This window comes from Notechis scutatus, chromosome Z, assembly GCF_049901735.1.
Source record: "Notechis scutatus isolate UNSWTSFEM ecotype Mainland chromosome Z, rNotScu1.2, whole genome shotgun sequence".
In the NCBI taxonomy this organism is placed as follows: domain Eukaryota; kingdom Metazoa; phylum Chordata; class Lepidosauria; order Squamata; family Elapidae; genus Notechis; species Notechis scutatus.
In genome coordinates, this window is record NC_142025.1 from 141,519,923 (window position 1) to 141,541,719 (window position 21,797).

The following is a 21,797-nucleotide window of genomic DNA, read 5'->3' on the forward strand; positions in this document are numbered from 1 at the left end:
GGAAGAGTTTCTTAAGAATGGAGCGCGTTTATGTAGTGATGGATGCATTCTTCCTTTGAAAAGTATTTGCTTCTCATCTTTTTGTTCTCCTTTGGACTGATCTCTTTTGCATAATCTATAGATGTTGCTAATGTCTATGTGTCAATTGATGGCTGATTTGTCAGAGAAACTTTAGAAAGATGGCACTCTGACAAATCAGCCATCAATAGAGACATAGGCATTAGCAGCATCTATAGACTATGCAAAAGAGACTATCAGCCAGCCCAAATGAGAACAGAAAGACTCTAGCACAGGGGTGTCAAACTTGATTTCATTGAGGGCCGCATCATGGTTGTGTTTGACCTCAGGGGTGGGGTGGGCACGGCCAGGGTGGGTGTGGACAGCTTGACATCACTCATATCGGGACTGCCTGTGAAAACAGGCTCCTGAACTCCGTTTTTGGCCACAACGGCCTCCTTCAGCCCTCTGCCAGTGAAAATGGAGCTCGGGCGGGGTGGTGGTGCATGCGTCCCCGTCGAGCTCTGTTTTTGCTGGCAGAGGCACTGCGGGCTGGTCCTTCACTGTTTCCAGGGTGGCCCTGTGGGCCAGATCGAAGCACTTCGTGGACCTGCTCTATCACCTCTCTCCACCAGTAACCAGGACTCAGATCACCATAGATTAACTCCAAGATAAACTTCAGACCAACAATCATGTAAACAATACCCCAATCAAAAAAACCTGCCAAACAGCCATTAATAAACAACCAAAGAATCTCCAAGACCACTCCCACCAACACTGACAGGGCAAATCACAGAATATAAACTGAAAGCAAACAGCACTCCTTACTACACTGATGATGTTACCTAGTTAGGGTAATGAAAAACGTCTGCAAGAAAACAAGCTCAGAGAGCACCAAGGATCCCTCATTTCAACCTTGAGCTACAAATATTCTCATTTTTTTTAATATCTGCAGTGCACCTGAAAAAGGGCACATTGGGCAATAAGCCTATCCCCAAACAAGGCTGCCTGCCAAGCACCACTCATTCCCTCCATTTTTTTCTAGCCCACTCTGAAGTTACAAAAAGGGGGAGGGTGGGGAAGCCCCTATTCCAAGCAAGCCCTGGAAGGGAGCAAAAGGGCCTCAGACCTGGCACCCAGAAAGCCCCCCCCCCATGACCCCAGACACCAGGATAGCTTGTGCAGATAGTCCTCAGCTTACAACAGTTCATTTAACGATTGTTCAAGGTTTCAACAGCACTGAAAAAAGTAACTTATGGCCTTTTTTTCACACTTAAGACCACTGCAGCATCCCTATGATCACATGGTCATAATTCAGACACTTGACGTGTATTTATGATGGTTGCGATGCCCCAAGGTCATGTGATCCCCTTTTGTGACCTTCTGACAAGCAAAGTCAATGGGAAAGCCAGATTCACCTGTGTTACTAGCTGAACAACTGCCGTAATTCACTTAACAACTGTGGCAAGAAAAGTTGTAAATTGGACAAAATTCACTGAACAAAACTGTCTCATTTAGCAACGGAAATTTTGGGCTTAGTTGTGGTCATAAGTCAAGGACTACCTGTACTAGACTCTCTGGAGGTAGAGTCTTGGAAACACGAGTAAAGAATTTTAAGTACACAGTTGTACTTCTCATGTCTAGATACGAGGGGAAACCATCCCTATAAAAGCAAAGTATTGACCTGCACTAAGAATGCTAGATGTCTATGTATTTTCTTACGCTGAATTTTCTTCCAATTTAGATGAAGAATACGTATCTTCGAAATGTTTCTGTTTCAGTAACATTTCATATTCCTGTGTCACTGAATGGAACACAGATTTGGAATGCAACCTTGGACGTCCCTCAAGAGGTATTGTTGTGGCCCGATAGCAGCCAGCGGAGCTGGGCGGCAGACTCGGACAGTGAGGAGGTTGTGGGTGGGGGGAACACGGGCCAGTCCTGGAGTCTGAGGAAGGCTATGACGAGTGCTCTGTATCAGAGGCAGAGATGGAGCCAGGGCCATCTGACAGTTATCAGCTGCCTTTAGAGTCGGACATCAGTGAGGTAGGACAGCTGGAGCCTGTACCCAGTGTGCCCATGGGCACTGCTGCCAGACGAAGGGAACAGTTAAGGAACAAGGGTCAACTTGGGAATAAAGCCACAGGTGGATGGTGAATGGCCCCTCCCATAGGGAATAAGAGAGAAGCAAAAGGGGACTGGGATTTTGCAAGAGACAATTAGTTCATTTGAAGACCGGTTCCTGCATTCTTTTTTTTTTTTTTAACAAATTTTATTCAGTTTTTCACATTAAAAACAAAAATCTCTTTTTAGTGGACAACATATTTCCGGGTCATCACCTTTACATACAAATATGACAGCAATTATACATTCATATATGCATACTTAATTCTATTATTACCTTTTCCATTCCAAATTTTCAGTAAGGAGAGAAACAGACACATTAATTCCAGCCTCTTTCATTAATCTCAATCGAAACATCTTTTTGTTTAATTTCAATTATTTCAAATATAATACTTTAATATTTATTTTAAAAATAAAGAAAAACAATATGTGTTTGCATAATAATAATAATAATAATAATAATAATAATAATAATAATAATAATAATAATAATAATAATAAGTTACCAATGTCTCTCCTTGCTTTTAATAGTCTATATTAACTTATTAATTTAGTTGGTTCTTTAGTCTGCCATATTCCCTTTCCATTACACATTCTTTCTATAAATTCTAGATTAATACAAATTTTAACACTAAAAAAAAAAAAAAAACAAGTATAGGTTTCCCCCCTTTTACTGTTTTGAGTGTGACACCTCAATGATTAAAATATACCTTTATTCCCTCATCTTGATTCCCAATAAACCATTATTTTTAAGAAGTTACAATAATAATCATTACATCTTTTCATTTGGATTCCGCAGCATATTTTCCCCCCTTGATTTTTAATAACAGTTATCAGTATCTATATTACCCTATTTTCTAAATATTTTTAATTGCAGAAATATTCTTATTACCCCTTGTCACCCTGCAGAATCCCCTTTTAATTCATCAACCATTATCTCTGAAAAAACAATTTCTTTTCAACATTTTACTATTTCCGTATTTCTTTATTTCATGCACCTGTTTCTTACTGCTTCTCCTCCCCCTCTTTTCCCCATATCTTTTCTCATTCCAGTTTATATCCCTCTCTTCCTTTCCCCTTTTCTACTGGGTCTTTCTGCCTTTCCTGACTTCACAGGTATTCCCCCTTTTGATTGCCTTCTTAAATTTCAACTTTTTAACCTTCCTTCTTTCCCCACTTCTTTGTAGTGTTCTTTGTGTTAATTGTCTATTTAAAATGTCTTCTCCTTGAATCGACTCCTCCTCCTCTGAAACTCTTTCTTCTTGTTCTTCAATTGCCATTCCCATTTTTTCTAACACAGAGCAAAGTGATGTATCAAAATTGTACAGTGAGAAATCCGTCCACTAATTACCAGATTGTACTATAAACGGTTAGATGGGAAATTTAAGTTAAACAGAAGAAAAACATGACGGGAGGTTTAGGAATAACTGAAATATTATTTTGATGTTTACTTGGCCAAAAACATTCAGGTTATTTGAATACTTTTGACCAAATAGGTATAAATAGGTAGGTATAAATAGGTATAAACTGAGTTAGCAATAGATTTCTTACCGGGAAAGCAAGTATTCACCCCTTAGAAGTAGATTATGGTCTAATATTTCAAATCCATATTTCAAATTCATTTTAGAAGTTTGAAGACATTGGGTGTGGGGAGAAACATCCCTTTGGGTTTTTCTCTTAATTTCTCTTACTTTTTAAGCACAAAAACAAGTATAGTTTATTTTTTAAACAAAAAAGAGTCAGTGATATATATATATATATTATACAATATAGCTACTTAATCTCAAAGATTAAGAAAAATCTGGTTAATGGTTGAATAAACAGTATCTTACAAATGGAATGTCCTTAAGTTTCAGAGACAAATTTAATTATTCCTTTGTAAATATCTAGATCTTATTGATATACTTTATTTGATACCAAGAGAACCTTGAATTATTCAACAGCAAACTAGAACACAAAATAAAACTGAAGTTTTTAAGTCAAGATACTCTTTGCTAGAATTCCATCAAATCAAGGTGTAAATTTCTAAATTATATTGGCAGGATTATAAGCAAATTGGCGGATACGACCATCTTTATCTGGAACGTATAAATTCAGAATTCTTCTCCATGTCAACATTTAGTCAGGGACTAAGATGGAGACACAATTCATGAAGGATCACTAGGCCAGTGACCATGAACAATAAGCAGAACATTCTTGTTTAGAGGAAATGTCTCTGAGTACAAGATGAACAAGAAACATGACCTAATCAATCCTTGCCAACAACCAAGGAGTATCCAAATGGCCATTGCTGGAAATAAACTGATAAATTAGCTGGTTGATTGTTCTGATCCAAGAAGAGATTTGTTCTTCAGAAATCTTTGTTCTATTATCACATATCTGAATAGAGATTGGTGAGAACCTATCATCATAATCAAAATAGGAGAGATGCTTTCAAGCAATATTTTTGTTCCCTCCCTTCATTGATTCTCAATGTAATTAAGACACTTATGTAAAATACCTGCTGGATATGCTCTATACATTGATTCAATATCCCCACTTAACTCTAAGGCAGATATGGGCATTTACAGCCCCTGGATCACCGACAGCCCTTTGTCCCAAAGGTGCTTTTTTCAGGAGGCAACTGGACTTGTTTTTCTTTGAAGACGTTTTGCTACTCATTTAAGAAGCTTCTTCAGCTCTGACAGGAAACTTCTTGGATGAGAAGCAAAACATCTTCAAAGAAAAAACAAGAAAGTCCAGTTTGCTCCTGAAAAAAAGCACCTTTGGGACAATCATGATCTGGATGACTGAGAATCTCTGCAGACATCCAGCTCTTTGGCTGTTCCTGTCTGGCCTGCATGAGGTCAATTGGAAATTAGAAATCAAATGTAAATTTGTTGCAGCTATTCAAAACCATATAATACACCACTTTTTATAACATGAAAAAATTAATATTGAGCAGAATTAAGTTCAACCTATTGCTTTGGTCCTCCATAACACTTCCAGTTTCTCATGTGGCCTCTGGGAAAATTACCCCTGCTCTGAGGGGTTCAGTGTTGAAAAGATAAACAATGCAAGATTAAAAGTCTCCCATGATTTATTCTTCAAGCTCAGAAATAGAGCACTTATAATCCCTCCTGATCTTCAGATTGTTCCTTTCTTTTGTCTATCAGTTCCCTCAGATCATTTGTGTGCCTGGAACAAACACTCCAGGATCCAAGGAATTTGTGAAGCAACTAAACAAGCAACCTGTTTTGGTGAGCATACCTGGTGCTCTTGCTGGCAAGTCTCCTTTGAAAAAGCAGATGGACTCGGGGGAATCTTGGTGGCCTCATGGGCTGCCCACTGTGGTCACAAGAAATTAATAGTCTCAACATTCCTACAACCACACTTGACAATGTTCTTCTGTGTCTTCCAGGACTGCTCTGTAGCCACCTGTAAAACAATCACTTGCAATGTTCCATCCTTGGAATTCCGTCAATTTATTGAGTTCAAGATCAAAGGGGACATTGGCTTCAAGTGGTTTTCACAGGTATGGAGGCATCTGCTGGGTCTTTATTGGGTTAGACAGCAGGACAGTAAAATGCCTTTTGTGGTATAATAATAATTACACACCATCACACATATAGAAAACCAACTAAATTTTAGGACATGTTTGCATAAGGGCATTTCCACATATGCATTGACTTCACTACCATATGTATTCCCTAATTTTGCACCCAGCATTGACCTCAATCTGTCCCATGATAGAGAAACACAGGTGTTTCTTGGTTCTCATTTTCATGTGGACTTCATCTTTCCATTGAGCTGACCGGTGCTGCCTCTATCTAGCCTGTGCTACAAAAATGTGGATGGCTTTTCGTTCTCATCTTCATTTTTCCTTCATTATGTTGACTATTTGTGGCGAGGCAACAAAAGATAAAAGCAACTGGCCAATACATGGAAGTGGTGGAGCCTACCATCAAAGCAATAAGAAAGGATGAAGTGAAAATACCACAATACCCTCAATTCAAGCGGAAAAGGAGTCTTGGGAAGCTGGGAGTTAGGACAAAGCTAGTGGGAAATTGTCTAGTTCTCAGCTCCAAAAGAAATCCTGTAAAATTGTCTTTCCTACGGAGGAACTGCTGAGCCAAACGTTCTTTAGCTTAGATTGAGGAGACCAAGAGAAATGCCAAAACAGCATGGGGACATAGGAGCACAATGGTGATTTCAGACCAAAAACCCCTGCATATGGAATAGCTCTGCAGTATATAATGGTGAAAACTGTCCCACAGAATCATTCTCACCTTCAACAAATGATAATTCATAGGATTCTTTCATGTATATTTTGTTGCTGGATGGGATTTGGCCCATGAAGATAGGCCAATGGCCACTGGCATGTCTATGTCCATAAATAACATTTCTATTAACATCAGTACAGGTAATCCTTGATTTAGAACAGTTTGTTTAGTGACTGTTCGAAGTTACAACAGCACTGAGAAAAGTGAGTTATGACCACTTTTTACACTTATGACTGTTGCAGCATCCCCCATGATCATGTGATGAAAATTCAGACATTTGGCCACTGATTCATATTTATGACAGTTGCAGTGCCCCAGGGGTCATGCGATTCCTTTTTGCAACCTTCTGACCAGCAGGAGTCAATGGAGAAGCCAGATTCACTTAACAATCATGTTGCTGACTTAACAACTGCAGTGATTCACTTAACGAGTGTGGCAAGAAAGTTGTAAAATGGGGCAAAAGTCACTTGACAAGTGTCTTGCTTAGCAATGGAAATTTTGGGCTCAGTGGCGGTTGTAAGTCAAGGACTACCTTTAATTCTTACCCTTCCCTCTCTTGGTACAACCTTTCAAGCAACCTAACTCTCCACTTCTGAGGTTGTTTATATTTTTTTTCAGATCCAGCAGACGAAGGTGACTTTGGTGAGCTCCACCCAAATTTCTTATGACAAGAACAAATACAAGCAGATAGAAGAATTCATGAAAAGCCAGGTAATGATTCCCCTCCTCCAAGGAATAACTAAAGAGGTGAACCGGTAGTGGAAATTTTGAGTAGTTCTGGAGAACCAGCAAATACCACCTCTGACTGGCCCTGCCCTCATCTATTCTCTGCCTCCCAAGTCCCAGCTGATTGGCTTGGTCTTCTTTTGTTGCACAGGAGAACAGAGCTGGAAAGCAGGTTAGTGGGGTGGGGAGGGAATGGGGATTTTGCAGTATCCTTCCCCTGCCACTCCCGCCAAGCAACGCCCACAGAACCGGTAGTAAAAAAAATTTGAATCCCACCAAGATTGTCATCAGAACTTCTGGCTCCATCGGAAGATAAGCACAGTATGGAGAAAGGAAGTTGTGACCAAAGGATTGTGATTTCCCTTGTATGATCCAGTCCTTCCATTCTTCTAGGTGAAGACCACAGTGGAGTTCTTTAAAGGCTACAACTACCTGCCCATCATTATTGGCAGCTGTCTGATTGGTCTTGTACTCCTTGTTCTGATTGCAGCAATTCTGTATAAGGTAAGCATACTGAGAGAGCGAAGGGCCTGCAATAAACATTTTAGTAATCCACTTCCATCCCAGTTATGTTATCAGTCTTCCCAGATAGATAGGACAGGAAACATGAGCAGATAAAATAATTCTACTTTGTTGTAAGACTACATTAACAGAAGATTGCAAGTCTCCCATTGTGTTTCTTATAGCCAGAGAAAATAGGGAGAATTGAATTCTTCCTTTACCCATTACACAACCTCAGGCTATATCATTTCTTATCCAACTGTTGCGTAGGTCAGGGGTCCCCAACCACCGGTCCACGGACCGGTATCGGTCCGTGGAACAAGTCCTACCGGGCGCTGACTTGCTGGGTGCCGCCATCTTTTTGATGAAAAAGTGCTTCCGGTGAGCTTTTCCGGTAGAAAGCTCACCAGAAGCACTTTTTCATCAAAAGATGGCGGCGCCCAGCTAATGCCGGTACCGGGCCGCGCCATAAAAAAGGTTGGGGATACCGGGCCGCGGCGTAAAAAAGGTTGGGGATCACTGGCGTAGGTAGCATCTTAACTTAACTCTCCCTATCTCCAAAGGTCATTCCCGCATTTACCTTTATATTATGAGACAATATATCAAGTTATTGCTTTTCTCAAACGAAAGTGGTTCTGCTAAAGCCAAGGGGGAGAGAGGTGCCTGAAACAGAGGAGAAAAATCTACTAATAAAGCGAAGAGTGTCCATTACTGTCCATCCTTCAGTCTTACAATAAACCAATTTGTCTATGGAGATTCAGAATCATCTAAGTCATAATTGACCCAAAGATACTTTTCCAAAAGGCAACTGGGTTTCTTTGGTTTTTTTCCCCCCTTGAAAATATTTTGCTTCTCGTCCAAGAAGTTTCTTCAGTTCTGACTGAATGGTGGTGGGGAATGGAAGGATTTATTTATTTTATGGTGTCAGAAGAACACCAACACTGACATCCCCTAAAACTCAGCTGAAGATGTTACCTAGCCTGGTAATGAAACACTCGGAAACCAACCCACAAGCTGGAAGAATAAACCTTCTCCCTCAATCCTTCCATTCCATACCATTCTGTCAGAACTGAAGAAGCTTCTTGGATGAGAAGCAAAAGTTGCCATCTGTCAGAAATGGTGTAGGGCAGGGGTAGTCAACCTTTTTATACCAACCACCCACTTTTGTATCTCTGTTAGTAGTAAATGTTTTCTCTAACCGCCCACTGGTTCCACAGTAATGGTGATTTATAAAGTAGGGGACAAAACCCCTACTGCCCACTAGTGGGCGGTAGGGACCAGGTTGACTACCACTGGTGTAGGGTCTCCTGCTTGGGTGGAGGGTTGGACTAAATGACTTACAAGGTCCCTTCCAACTCTGTTAACCTGTAAAGACGTTTTCAAGGAAGAAATCAAGGAATTCCAGTTGCCATTTTGAAAATCATCTTGAGAATGAACCAATTGGTTTGTGGACTCCTCTAGATTGGACACCTTTTCAACTGCGTATCTATCTAATTTGCCACCATTATTGCTCAATGCTAAACTGAATTTTCTTTTCTTTTTTTCCTTCCAGCTTGGATTCTTCAAAAGACAGTATAAACTGATGATAGATGAGGCACATAATGAGGTGGCTGAAGGTCCACCAGAAGCCAGCACTCCTTCTGATGCTACCAAAGGATAAATGTCTATGGAGAATCTCAATCATCCAGGTCATGGTTGTCCCAAAGGTGCTTTTTCAAAAGGGAACTGGACTTTCTTTGTTTTTGCATGGAGACATTTTGCTTTTCACCCAAGAAGCTTCTTCAGTTCTGAATGAATCAGAAATTGAGAATCAACAATAGAATTAGATCAGACTAGAGTAGACTAGAGTAGAGTAGAGAGGAGGGAAGGGGAAGGGAGAAGGGGAGAGGAGAGGAGGAGAGAAATGTTCAACAGAGTGAGAAATGGGGAAGGGGAAACTATCTTGGATGAGAAGCAAAAAAGTCTTCAAGCAAAAACAAAGAAAGTCCAATTTCCTTTTGAAAAAGCACCTTTGGGGCTACCAAAGGATAATCAATGACACCAAAAAAAGTGACATGACAATTTTTCACACTCACAACCATTGCAGTATACCCCATATTTACACGATCAAAATCAGACACTTGGCAACTCATATATATGACGGTTGCAATACCCCGGGGTCATGTGATCACTTTTTCCGAACTTCTGATAAGCAAAATCAATAGGGAAGCCAGATTCACTTAACAACTATGTTACTAACTTAACAACTGCAGTGATTCACTTAATAACTGTGGTCAAAAAGGTCATAAAATGGGCCAAAATTCATGTAAGAACTGTCTCACTTAGGAACAGAAATTTTGGGCTCCATTGTGGTCGTAAGTCAAAGACTACCCATACATAAGGAGCATGTTGATGAAAACTTTCAGTAATTCCAGGTACAGTTGTTTGGAAGTTGAGTAAGGGCAATTGGATTTGTTTTCTTGTTGGTTCAAAATGTTTGTTGCTGTTCTTCAAATTGGTTGGGGTGACCCCATTATGTGTTCTAAGGTAAAGGATTTAGGAGCTGGAACATTTACTTGCCAACAACTCTCTGACTTCTCACCCAACAAGCTTGTTAAGCCTGGATTCCCCAACGGGTGTTAAGGAAAACAAACTAAACAGAACGTGCAGCGAAGTCAGATAGGAAGACAGGTAATTGTGTGAGATAAGTTTTCTAGTTAACACGCAGTAAAAATACAGATACGCTTGTGCTATCAAAAATATAGTTTATTCCATTTAAGAATTATAGCATAGTCAAAATAACGGTCCATTAGTCATATATCAATTTCAGTCAAGTCTTGTCGGGGATACTCTATTTGCAAAGTCCGTGTTGAATAGCCAATGTCAGTACACTTACAATAAATCAGTCCAATCTTTATCTTCTCTCCGTTGAGAAATATCAACACTCCTTTTTCTCTCCCCGTTTCAGTAAGAACGCAGTCATCAATCCATCTAGTAATTAGGGATCAGTAAGCCAGAGAGAAAGAGCTGCAATTGCCTCGCTTCTTATATAGTGCTTTTACAACCACACCCTTAATTCCATCCCTGCAGTTAAAGTTACACACACTTTAACTAACAAACCATGATACCTTATTTATTATTTTTACCCAAACCAGTTAGGGTAAACAATGTTATCCTTAACAAAGCTTATCCAGATGAGGAGAGAAAATGACACCTTTCTGGAGACACCTTTCCTCTAACACAGAGGTCCCCAACACCCAGTCCATGGACCAACACTGGTCCATGGCATGCCAGAAACCGGGCCCTACAAATAAGTGAAGCCCCATCCACAGGATGCTGGTAGCACAAGAAACCAGGCCCCCTCCAGTCCACAGAAAAACCTCTCTCCATGGAACCAGTCCCTGGTGCCCAACAGATTGAGGGGGCCTCACTGGCCTACCCAACTTGCTCAGACCAAGGAAACTACTTGGACTAGCAATGAAACATTTTGAACCAATTAAAAAAAAAAGATATCGAGTTGCCACGATTCAACTTCCAGGATATAAAAGGAGATTTAATGGAAGTATAAAGAATGCTAGGAAACACACCTATTCTGATATTTGATGTATATGGTCATGTTGAGAAACATCACACAGCTGTAGGTTCTTAGTGAATGAAGAACATAAAAATGTATGAACGAAATATTGTATTATTGGTCACATTCTTTTGTATGCATGTGTTTTGTGAGAAAATAGGCATATTGTTGCTCAACGGTTGGATGGGCGGCATGTAAATTTCATAAATAAATAAAGAAATTTGTGGATCGATCCTGGTGAGGAGCAAAATCAAACTTACGCTAAAGAAAGGAGAAAGTTCATGGGTAGTCAAAGGCAGGGGTGGGATTCTACTGGTTCGGACTGGTTCGGATGAACCAGATGTTACATTTGAATCTGGTTCGCCGAACCGGTATTTGAACCGACCAGCTGGCCCCACCCACTCCTCCCCTTCCAGGAGTCTCCATGAGGCCATTTTCGATGCAGGTAACTGCAGGGTCTACGTGGAGGCTTTGTGAGGGAGAAAAACAGCCCTCCCGGAACTACCAGAAATCGCGAAACGGGCCTGTTTCCAGCTTCTGGAGAGCCTCCAGAGCCCAGAGGCTGTTTTTGCCCTCCCCGAGGCCTGAGGGAAGCCTCTGGACCCTCGGGAAGGTGAAAAATGGCCCTCCCAGAAATACCAGTAAGCCATGCCCACCCACAACTGGGCAGCAAACTGGTTGCTGGGATTTTTGAATCCCACCCCGGTCAAAGGCCTGAGATCATTGGCACGAGTGACACCACTGCTTTTTTTTCCACTCTAGGACAGGACAATGAGTTAACCTCACTTTGCCTCTCTCCTATTAGACATCTGAAGGACAGTAGATTGATGCCTTTTCTTCTCTGCCTTTGTGGTCAAAAGAAGTAAATAAAAATGGGTTTTGTAATGGTTTGCAAAGAATCAGTACATGGAAACAAAATAAAAATGGAAATGGCCCGAAGCCCTAGCATTTTCAGTAGCAATCAAGTTTTGGTTGAAAGGGATTTTGCACCTCTTTCAGCAGTACCTGGATAAGTGCTTGTTTGTACTTAAAATCTGGACGTTTAGTAGCACTATCCACAAGCTCGTTTGAAATAAAAGGAAGGCAATATGTTCAGTGAAATGCGCTTTATTGACTCCAGAGATAGACACCTGTCTCAAAGATGTGTTGAACAGCTGTAACTCTTTCTTCTCACTAAGAGAGAGGAAGCCAGTAAGAAGAAGAAGAAGGTTAAGAGGGTCTCAGTGATGGCTGCCCACATCTTCGTAACCAGTGGGTAGAGCGTTGGCATGGGGATTGTGAAAGAAAGTGTGATTTCCATCGCCCCATGGATAAGCCTAAAATAATTAAGAGAAAAAGGGAATACAGAAAGAAAGCTCACTGAGGAGACACATCAGGATGGCTATGGAGGGGAGGTCAGAAAAGTCAAGATGGTAGCCATGACGACATGATGGGAGTCCCACCCCTTTTTAATATATGCCATGCATCATGTGATGAATATTCTAAAAGGGGGTGGGGCTTCAATTGCGGGCCATGGCCGCCATCTTGAAGTTGTTTTTTTTTTATAATCCCTTATGAACATTGTGCCACACACCCACCAACTTGCACTTGCCTCTGGATCTTAATATAGATAATTATTTCCCCTTATCAACAACTGCTTAACTATCAATACCTCAGCTGAAAACCCACCACAACATAGCAAGCAATTAAATACTGCCAGTCCTTGAATTACATCCAGTGACCATTCGAAGTTACCATAGCACTGAAAAAAGTGACTTACAGTATGATAGTATTTTTCATACTTACAACCGTTTAGCATCCCCTGGTCAACAAAATCAAAATTCAGGCGCTTGGCATCATGTATTTATGACCTGAGGTCAGGTGACCATTTCCAACCTTCCCAGCTGACTTCCAACAAGCAAAGTCAATGGAGGAAGCCAGGTTTGCTTAATGACCACGATTCGCTTAACAACGGTGGCAAAAAAGATGATAAAATGGGGCAAAACTCACTTAGCTACTGTTTTATTTAGCATTTGGGCTCAATTGTGACCCTAAATCAAGAACTACCTGTGTATGAAAATTCAGCTCACCCAGAAAAATAAAAGAGCTACTCAATTAATACTATAAAAAAAATTGGGGTCCCTTGTGAGCAGAACTTCAGACGATGAAGCTTTAGGGCCAAAAGGTGGTCGCCATTCTAATTTTGGAGGACTGGATGATTAAGGGAGAAGATCTACTCCTGGCAGTACTATTAGCTTCAGAAGGAAGAAGTCCTTCACGAATCCAGTGTGAAAAGCCTAACCACTTTGATTCCCTCTCCTGCTACATTTTTACCTTTGTCCGAATCCTCAGGTGGGGATATGCAATGAACTCAGGACGTTCATTGGGGTGATCTCTCTTTATCAGCTGCACGTTCAGCCAGCAGATGCCTACCGCAGGAAGTGCCACCACAAAGCTCAAAATCTTCCATAACCTAGCTGATATGCAAAAGGGAAAAACAAAATAACCAACAGTGCAGGACAGAGAACATTAGATGAGTGCTAAGTTGCATAAAAAAATAAGATCTGTGTTCTTTTGGTTAACAGAGGAGTCTTAGTGGACAACAAGTTAAATAGGAGCCAATAGTCTTTGGGGACAGCCAAAAAAAACAATATAATCCTAAATTGCATTAACAGAGGAATTCAATCAAGATCAAGTGAGGTACTAATACCCCTCAATAAAGCCTTAGTAAGACCACACCTAAAATACTGCATCCAGTTTATTTATTTTATTTTACTTTATTTGGTTTGTCAATTGCTTACAAGATAATAGGTATAAGTAAAAACATAGTTATGAATACGGCCTTCGTCGTCCCCTCTCTCAGCCCCAGTCCTCTTGTCAAGAAGAAGACGGAGACTTACGTTTGTGCTGTGATTACCGTTGACTACACGCCATCACGGTGCAGAATAGCTACCCCTTGCCGCTCATTCTGGAGTTGTTGGAGAGGTTGAGGAGGCCACTATCTTCACCAAGCCTCGATTTTCGAGGGGCCTACAACCTGGTGCAGATGCGAGAGGGGGACGAATGGAAGACAGCATTTGGCACCTGATACGGCCGTTTTGAGTACACGGTGATGCCATTTGGGTTGACCAATGCCCCCGCAGTCTTCCAGCACCTGATGAATGATGTGTTTCGGGATATGTTAGATCGGTTTGTGGTGGTGTACCTGGACAATATTCTGATCTATTCCGGGTCCAGGGACAGCCACCTTCAACATATTCGTCTGGTCTTGCAACGCCTTCGAGAGCACCACCTTTATGCGAAGCTGGAGAATGTCTCTTCTTTCAGACTTCCATAGAGTTCCTCTCCCAAAGGCATCACCATGGACCCGCGCAAGGTGGAGTCCTTATGTAGTTGGGAACCCCCTCGTGGCATGAAGGACGTTCAATGCCTATTGGGGTTCGCTAATTATTACCAGACCTTCTTCCCGGGTTTTGTCAAGCTGACAGGTCCAATAACCCAGCTCCTTCGAAAGAAGGTCCCGTTCCAGTGGCGCCCCCCCCGCAGCAACAGGCTTCTGAGGCCCTCAAGAATGCCTTCATCGCAGGACCCGTCCTGAAGCACCCTGATCCACATCGTCCTTTTGTGGTGGAAACAGACGCGTCCAACGTGGCTATTGGGGGGGTGCTGTTGCAAGCCCTGGTGGATAGCGCCACTCTTTTTCCCTGCGCTTATTATTCCCAGAAACTCACTCCTTCCGAAAGCAACTACACCATCTGGGAAAAAGAGTTACTGGCTATCAAGGCTGTGTTTGAGGCTTGGTGACATCATCTTGAGGGGGCCCGACACAAGGTGGACGTCCGGACGGACCATCGGAATTTAGAACACTTGTCAACGGCAAGAAAGTTGAACCAGTGGCAGATCCAGTGGTTGTTGTTTTTTGCCCAGTTCAATTTTTCTGTGACCTATATCCCCAGTGGTCACAATCGGAGGGCGGATGCCCTGTCCCGCAAATCTGAGTACCTTTGCCCCGAGGAACCCCTTCCTCTGCAGACGGTGCTGCCAGCAGAATCCTTGGTCACAGTCCAGGAACTGGTGGACTTGTGGACACAGGTGTGAGAGGCGCAGCGCCTAGATGTTTGGTTGCAGCAGAGGATGGGGGAGATTGGACCTGAATCCCCATGGACTTTGGAAGAGGGTTTACTCAAACATCGGGGCCGGTTGTACATACCCACGGGGCCGCTTCGAGCCCTTATTATGACTCAGTGTCACGATAACCCTGCAGCCGGCCATTTTGGATTTTTTAAGACCCTCCATCTTGTAACGCGGACTTTTTGGTGGCCTCAAGTACGGCATGATGTCCATGCCTATGTCACATCCTGTGTACCATGCAGGCAAGCGAAAACCACGACGGGTGCACCTCCGCTGGCTGTAGGAGACCATGTGTGGTTATCCACAAAACATCTTCAGGTCAACCGCCCAATATAGAAGCTGGACCATTGGTTCATCAGCCCATTTCCCATCGAGGCGGTCATCAATCCTGTAGCCTATCGACTGACTCTACCATGCTCCATGCGAATTCATCCAGTCTTCCACCGTTCCCTTTTGGTTCCTGACACCCCTTCATGTTATCTCCGACGTCCCACAGCTGTTGATCCACCACCTGTGCCTGGTGAAGATGGCACAGTAGAAGGCAAGGTGGCCAGCATTAGGGATTCCCGCTGGCTGAAAGGGCGGTTCCAGTATTTGATCGAGAGGCAGGGGGATGGGCCAGAGGCCCTCTCCTGGGTGGATGCTTCCACGATCCACGCCCTGGATCTTATACGGATGTTCCATGACCATTTCCCCTTGTGACCACATCCTGACCGTCAGACTTGGGGGAAGGGCCCTGCAGTGGGGGGTAGTGTTGTGGCCCTGATTCCTGAGCCTATGTTGGCACAGGAAGAAGACCTGGAAGATGAGGAGGAGGAACTGGGAATGCCTTCCTCCCCAGGACCTTCCTCTCTGGCAATGCCTTCCTCCCTGATAATGCCTCAGGTTTCATCAGACAACCGAGGGGAACAGCCTGAGATTAATCAGGAGGAAGGCATATCGGAGCAGCCCCTGACAGGGAGTAAAGAGGAAGAGTCTTGGCTTGAATACCATATATATTTTTTGTTTGTGAGTGCAGGCTTCCAAATGATTGACAGCCTGGTGGAATCATCTCTTCTATTCATGCTTTCTGGTCTTTTTTCAATCTCTATGGCTTCTCTGATGACTCTGTGGCTAGGGTTTTCCATAGTGGCCAGGGTTTTGGTGCCATTGAAGTTGATGCTATGACCTGTGGCTTCCATGTGTTGGACTAGTGAGGAAGTGTGTTCCAGCTTTTTGACTGCATTTTTGTGTTCATCCAGGCAGGTACTTATTCTTCTATTGGTCTGTCCAATGTATGTGGCTGGGCATGATGCACAGGGGACTTCGTATATGCCTTGGTTTTCCAGGTCAATTTTATCTTTGGGGTTGCTAAGGATGGCTGCTATTTTTCTATTTTCAAGATACAAAAAGAGCCAAAAAACAGACAGAAGATATTAGAGACACCAATCAAGCAGAACACAGCAAACTCCGAGACCAATAAACACAGACCAAGACTCCCAACCAATCAGGATGAAGAAAAAACCATTCTGGCACAGCAATAGGCTGCCCCAAATTTAAATCTGAAACCACTGTAAAAGTCTGACCCACAGACAGACACAATACAGAAGCCTGATGATGGCAGATGAGATTCTGCTGAAACGTTGCTACAACTTTAAAAGCACCACTACTATGACGTGGGAAAATACCCGAATAAAGCTGAAGGCCATACATGTAAGTACCACAGCGAAAACTTAAGAAATATATATATATATATATATATATATATATATATATATATATATATATATATATATATATATATATATATATATATATATATATATATACCATGTTTCTCAACAATACGCCTCCACCAATAGGAAGCCCCAGCATGATTTATTGGCATAAAATCAAATTAAGCCCCTCCCCCAAATTAAGGCCCATATTAAACATGCGCGAAATGGAAATGGCGAGGGGGACTTGCCGTTAGGAAAGTACTTTGTTGCATGCCCCGGATATGGTGCTGCCTGCGTTGGTGGGGTACTTCATATCGGGAGACCTTCCGCCACCGTTGCTTTCCCTTCTCCCTTGCTGCCGTGGCGTTACAGCAGCCACGTTTGGCGCAACCACGTGCAGCCAGTCAGGGCTCCTCCCTGCAACCTGAGGAGACACTTGGCTAGGCGCTCCTGTGGCCGCCTTCCCTTTGCCTTCAAGGGGGGAATGTACCCTCCCCCAAGGAATGGGTTGCAAAGACACTGACCCTCGGCCAAGCCTGACCTGCAAGCATGTACAGGTCAGGAAATTATGGGAAGGCGTGCCGCACGGGATCTCGGGGTCAGGATTACGCGGTCCCCAAGATAAAGACCGGATTCGCACACAATCATGGAGGCCCCAGAGGCGCCCTCCTCCGTAACCTCCAGGGCCGCGCAGGAGGAGCACCTAACAGGCAACGCGAGGCGACTATTCCTGCTTTTTCCCGCCTTCCTTTTCGGGGTTTGAAGGCGAGAAGAAACTTCACCACCCCCACCAACTTTCCGCCCCCAAGGAGGGCTAACTTCAGAAGCGCCGCTGTCGCCAAAATGGGTTGCCGCGTTTTACCTCTTTCCGGCCGCAGCTCTGGGTTGACTTCAGCCACCGCACCACCGCGCCAGCTGTCACCTCGTCCTGCAAGAGCAGCTCCAAAGCAGCCGCCATCCCCCATGGCCTAGAAACTAGAGGCGCCCTGCTTCTGCAGCCTTCGGGTAGGCACGCAAAGCGCGCCTGCAGCCCCCGAAACCGCCTGAGCAGCAGCGAGGCAGAAGGAGGTTTGCACCTCTTTTCCTCTAATGCGCGGTATTTGCTTTCTGAGCAAGGCCCAGAGTTTGGCCTAGAGCCAGTGGTGCGGCGGCGGCTTGATAAAAAGCGGGCGGCCTCTTTCCCTCTCTCTCTCTATGTATGAAAGAGCTCACCTCACTCAGAGCTGCCGCGTTAAGCGAAGCACACGAGTTTTGCAGTCGGAGAGGAGGCGGCGGCAAAAAGGACGCGGCGGCAACGGCAGGATGCTGCAAGTCAGGACCTTGCATTGAAGCAGCCGGGGGCACGTAGCCACCTCCCTCCAGCCCACCTTGAGGATTTGCCTTTTGTTGTTAGTATGCTTGGCTTCAGGCGCTCCTGTCGCCGCCTTCGAGGTAAAGCGAATTATTTTAAAACCTCCGCTCATCCTGCCAGGGCCGCGGCAGAGCCGTGCGGGCTGGGCAGAACCAGAACACCCGCGGCTCGCTTTCCTGGCTCTGCCCAGCTCGCACGGCTCCAGCGCAGCCCTGGTGGGATGAGTGGAGGTTTTTAAAATAAGTCGCTTTACTCTCCGAAGGCAAAGGGAAGGCAGCGACAGGAGCGCCTGAAGCCAAGTGTCTCCTCAGGGCTCCGGTTGCAGGGAGGAGTCCTGACTGGCCGCACGTGGCTGCGCCAAAGCTGCGGCGTTACTGTAATGCCGCGGCAGCAAGGGAGAAGGAAAAACAACGGTGATGAAGGTCTCCCGAACATCCAAGCTGTCGCTGCCCGCCCACCTGAGGATGCAACGGGGAAATTAAGTCACCCGAAAAGACGGCCTAGCCGGTTTTTCAGGGGTCAAAAAAAAATAAGGCCCAGCCTTATTATTAGATTCTGCTGAAACGTTGCTACAACTTTAAAAGAACAACTACGATGACGTGGGAAAATACCCGAACAAAGCTGAATGCCATACATACATACATACATACATACATACATATATATGTATATCTATATATATCAGATGTTATCACCACATTATAAAACAGATGTTGAGATTCTAGAAAGAATGCAGAGAAGAGCAACCAAGGTGCTGGATGCAAGGTGACTGGAGGCTAAAACATATGAAGAATGGTTACAGGAACTGGGCTTGGCTAGTCTAGTAAAGAGAAGGACCAGGGGAGACATGATAGCAGTCTTCCAATATTTGAGGGGCTGCCACAGAGAGGAAGGGCTCAGGTTATTTTCCAAAGCACTGAAGGCCAAACAAGGAATAACGGATGGAAGCTGATCAAGGAGAGATTCAACCTGGAAATAAGGAGAAATTTTCTGACAGTGAGAACAATCAACCATCTGAAGGCTTGCCTTCAGATGTTGTGGGAGTTCATCACTGGACGTTTTCAAGAAGAGACTGAACTGCCATCTGTCAGAAATGGTGTAAGGTCTCCTGCTGGGGCAGAGGGTTGGATTAAATGACTTACAAGGTCCCTTCCAACTCTATTATTCTGTTACTCTGTTCTGTTAGCAGCCTCCTAGTGTAACTTCAAGTCAGTAACATTTTTGCTTCTGAGGAAACCAGCAAAGGATATTCTCAAGGTCGCTTCTGCTGTCTTCCCCCCACCTTTTTTTTTTTTTGTGGGACAATACATCAAAAGCCAAAATGCTTTCTCAGAAGACAAATGCTAGGCAAAGCAATCAATGCTGCATTCTAGTTAATCTTAAAAACGCTTAATCATTAGATAATTAAAATGTATTTCACTGGAAGATTAAGATTTATTTTCTACTTTTTTCTTTTATGTAGTCATCTATTTTCTTCTTTAAATCTTAAAATATATTTAAATGAAATAAAAGGCAATGACCTCTGTAAAACGTTGGCAGAAGAGAGGGGAACCAAGTTTGGGAAGCAGAGGACAATCTGTTATATAGGACATAATGGACCGATTCGAAGGAAAATAAAGGATTTTTCAGCATTAGTTTAAAAGTGCTTATTGTTTCTCCTTAAATGAAAAGCACTAATGAAACAGGGGTGTGTTTCCTTGAAAGGTATACCATTTTTCCATTACTATTATTTTGTACATCAAGGAACAACACAAGTAAGCAACAAATCTCATTTTGATGTTTGTGGGAAATTCAACCTCCAACCAGGTATCAAGGAATCTTTAAATATCAGCCCTCCCTATTTTAGATTTCCCCCCTATTCTTCCTCCTTCCTTCTGCTGTCCCCAGGTATTGTTGGAGCTATTGTCAATGTAGGTAGTACTAACAGTAGTAGTCTGCTAAATAATAGTTACTAAGTTCACTTACCACTAGATCCTTCTTCATGGCCAGCTGCTGCTGTAGCAAAATTCCTTGTCTGACCCACCAGTTGAACAGTTCTCCATCTGGGAATCATCTTGGAAACACAGAGCTCCAAGGACTTTTGTCCGGCAGTTGATGTCTCTAATGGAGACCTTGAATTCTTCCCTGTGGCTGGTCACTGTCTTTGCTGGGTCCAGGCCTTCCTCTCCAATTGCTCTTTCGCTCACACTGCTCCCTCCTCCTTGGACCTGACAGTTGTGTTCATCTGATCCTCTTTGGCCAATGAAGTTATAAGAGAAAGCCAACCCAGCTTGGAGCTTCTATCGCAAGACTGACACCCAACCCAGGACGAAGAGCCAACTTCTCACTTAGATTGGCATGAGACCTGGGAACTAACAATCCTCCCTTCCCTACAGTGGATTTCATGGTCTATTTATAAGCCAAGCAAAAACCAAATGCAGAAAGTCCAGGTTCCAAAGAGAGCGACAAGGGAGGTATTATTAGAGCAAGCGCTTAAAGTGTTCTAGTAGATGATGAGTGAATTTTCGGCCTGTTGCAAGCAAAGACTGATATGTGCTCATAGGAGTTTTATACAACCGGTCCTCGACTTACAGCAGTTCATTTAGTGACTGTTCAAAGTTACAATGGCACCAAATAAAGTGATTTTACCATTTTTCACTGTTATAATCTTTGCAGCATCCCCACGGTCATGCGATCAAAATTCAGATGCTTGGCAACTGGTTCATATTTATGATGGTTGCAGCATCCTGGGGTCAATGGGGAAGCCTGATTCACTTAACAACCAGATTACTAACTTAACAACTTCAGTGATTCACTTAACCACTGTGGTAAGAAATGTTGTAAAAACGGGTCAAAACTCACTTCATAAAGGTCTCACATAATTACAGAAATGTTGAGCTAAATTGCAGTCGTAAGTGAAGGACTATCTGTGTAGGTGGAAAATTGAAAAGCTCTCAGTCCACCTGGCTGATGAATTCTGGGAGCTGAAGTCAACATATCTTAAAGCTGCCAAGATTGAGAAACTCTGTTCCAGGTGGCTGATTTGGGTTGATAATTCTGGATATGAATGAATGTGGTATGAATGGTATAAGATCTTCTACCATGGGCAGGAGGTTAGACTAGAAGACCTCCAAAGTGCCTTCCAATCTAATGATTCTATGTTCTATGAGGCATTTAGGATAGAGTTGAGACTGCTTTGTTTGTGGCCCAAATCATCTCCAGGAGAATTTGCACCACACAGAATGACTAACTGGCTTTCTTTTTTTTCCCTAAGAAAAGATGCTTCTTTTGGTCTTTTCCTATTTTTCTTATTTACAAGCAGGAGAATATCCCCTTAATACAGTGTCTCCCCCAATCAACCCCAAATAGTTACATAAGCGTTTAATGAAATCTTCCATGTTGTTACCATTTCAAAAGGTTGTCTGGGAAATTAGAAAGCTGTCCACCACAAATCCAAAAATGCTTGCCTCCAGCAATGCAAGCTGATTGCAAGAAAT

The 21,797-nt window shown here is 43.2% G+C and overlaps 2 protein-coding genes across 2 annotated transcripts in view; one reads left to right on the forward strand and one right to left on the reverse strand.

The window, feature by feature from the left end:
- LOC113422487 (integrin alpha-X-like) overlaps positions 1–10,202 on the forward strand; it is a 45,535-nt gene extending 35,333 nt beyond the window's left edge. The window contains exons 24-29 of the mRNA XM_026683475.2: positions 1,742–1,849; positions 5,277–5,360; positions 5,522–5,635; positions 7,002–7,094; positions 7,503–7,613; positions 9,163–10,202. Coding sequence (XP_026539260.2) covers positions 1,742–1,849; positions 5,277–5,360; positions 5,522–5,635; positions 7,002–7,094; positions 7,503–7,613; positions 9,163–9,270 — 618 coding nt within the window. The 3' untranslated portion in view covers positions 9,271–10,202. The remainder of the gene's footprint in view (positions 1–1,741; positions 1,850–5,276; positions 5,361–5,521; positions 5,636–7,001; positions 7,095–7,502; positions 7,614–9,162) is intronic.
- Positions 10,203–12,254: 2,052 nt separating this feature from the next.
- LOC148129354 (cytochrome c oxidase subunit 6A, mitochondrial-like) lies at positions 12,255–20,539 on the reverse strand. The gene is made up of 3 exons (XM_087946662.1): positions 20,287–20,539; positions 13,477–13,619; positions 12,255–12,479 (listed from the first exon to the last, which is right to left on the reverse strand). The coding sequence occupies exons 1-3, from the start codon at positions 20,372–20,374 to the stop codon at positions 12,384–12,386; spliced, it is 327 nt and encodes a 108-aa protein (XP_087802788.1). The 5' UTR covers positions 20,375–20,539; the 3' UTR covers positions 12,255–12,383.
- Positions 20,540–21,797: the final 1,258 nt, after the last annotated feature.

Coding starts and splice junctions, on each gene's coding strand:
- LOC148129354 (XM_087946662.1), bottom strand. CDS start 20,374: ATGATTCCCAGATGGAGAACTGTTCAACTGGTGGGTCAGACAAGGAAT. Junction 13,620..20,286: donor CCATGAAGAAGGATCTAGTG/GTAAGTGAACTT, acceptor TTTGCATATCAG/CTAGGTTATGGAAGATTTTG. Junction 12,480..13,476: donor ACCTGAGGATTCGGACAAAG/GTAAAAATGTAG, acceptor TAATTATTTTAG/GCTTATCCATGGGGCGATGG.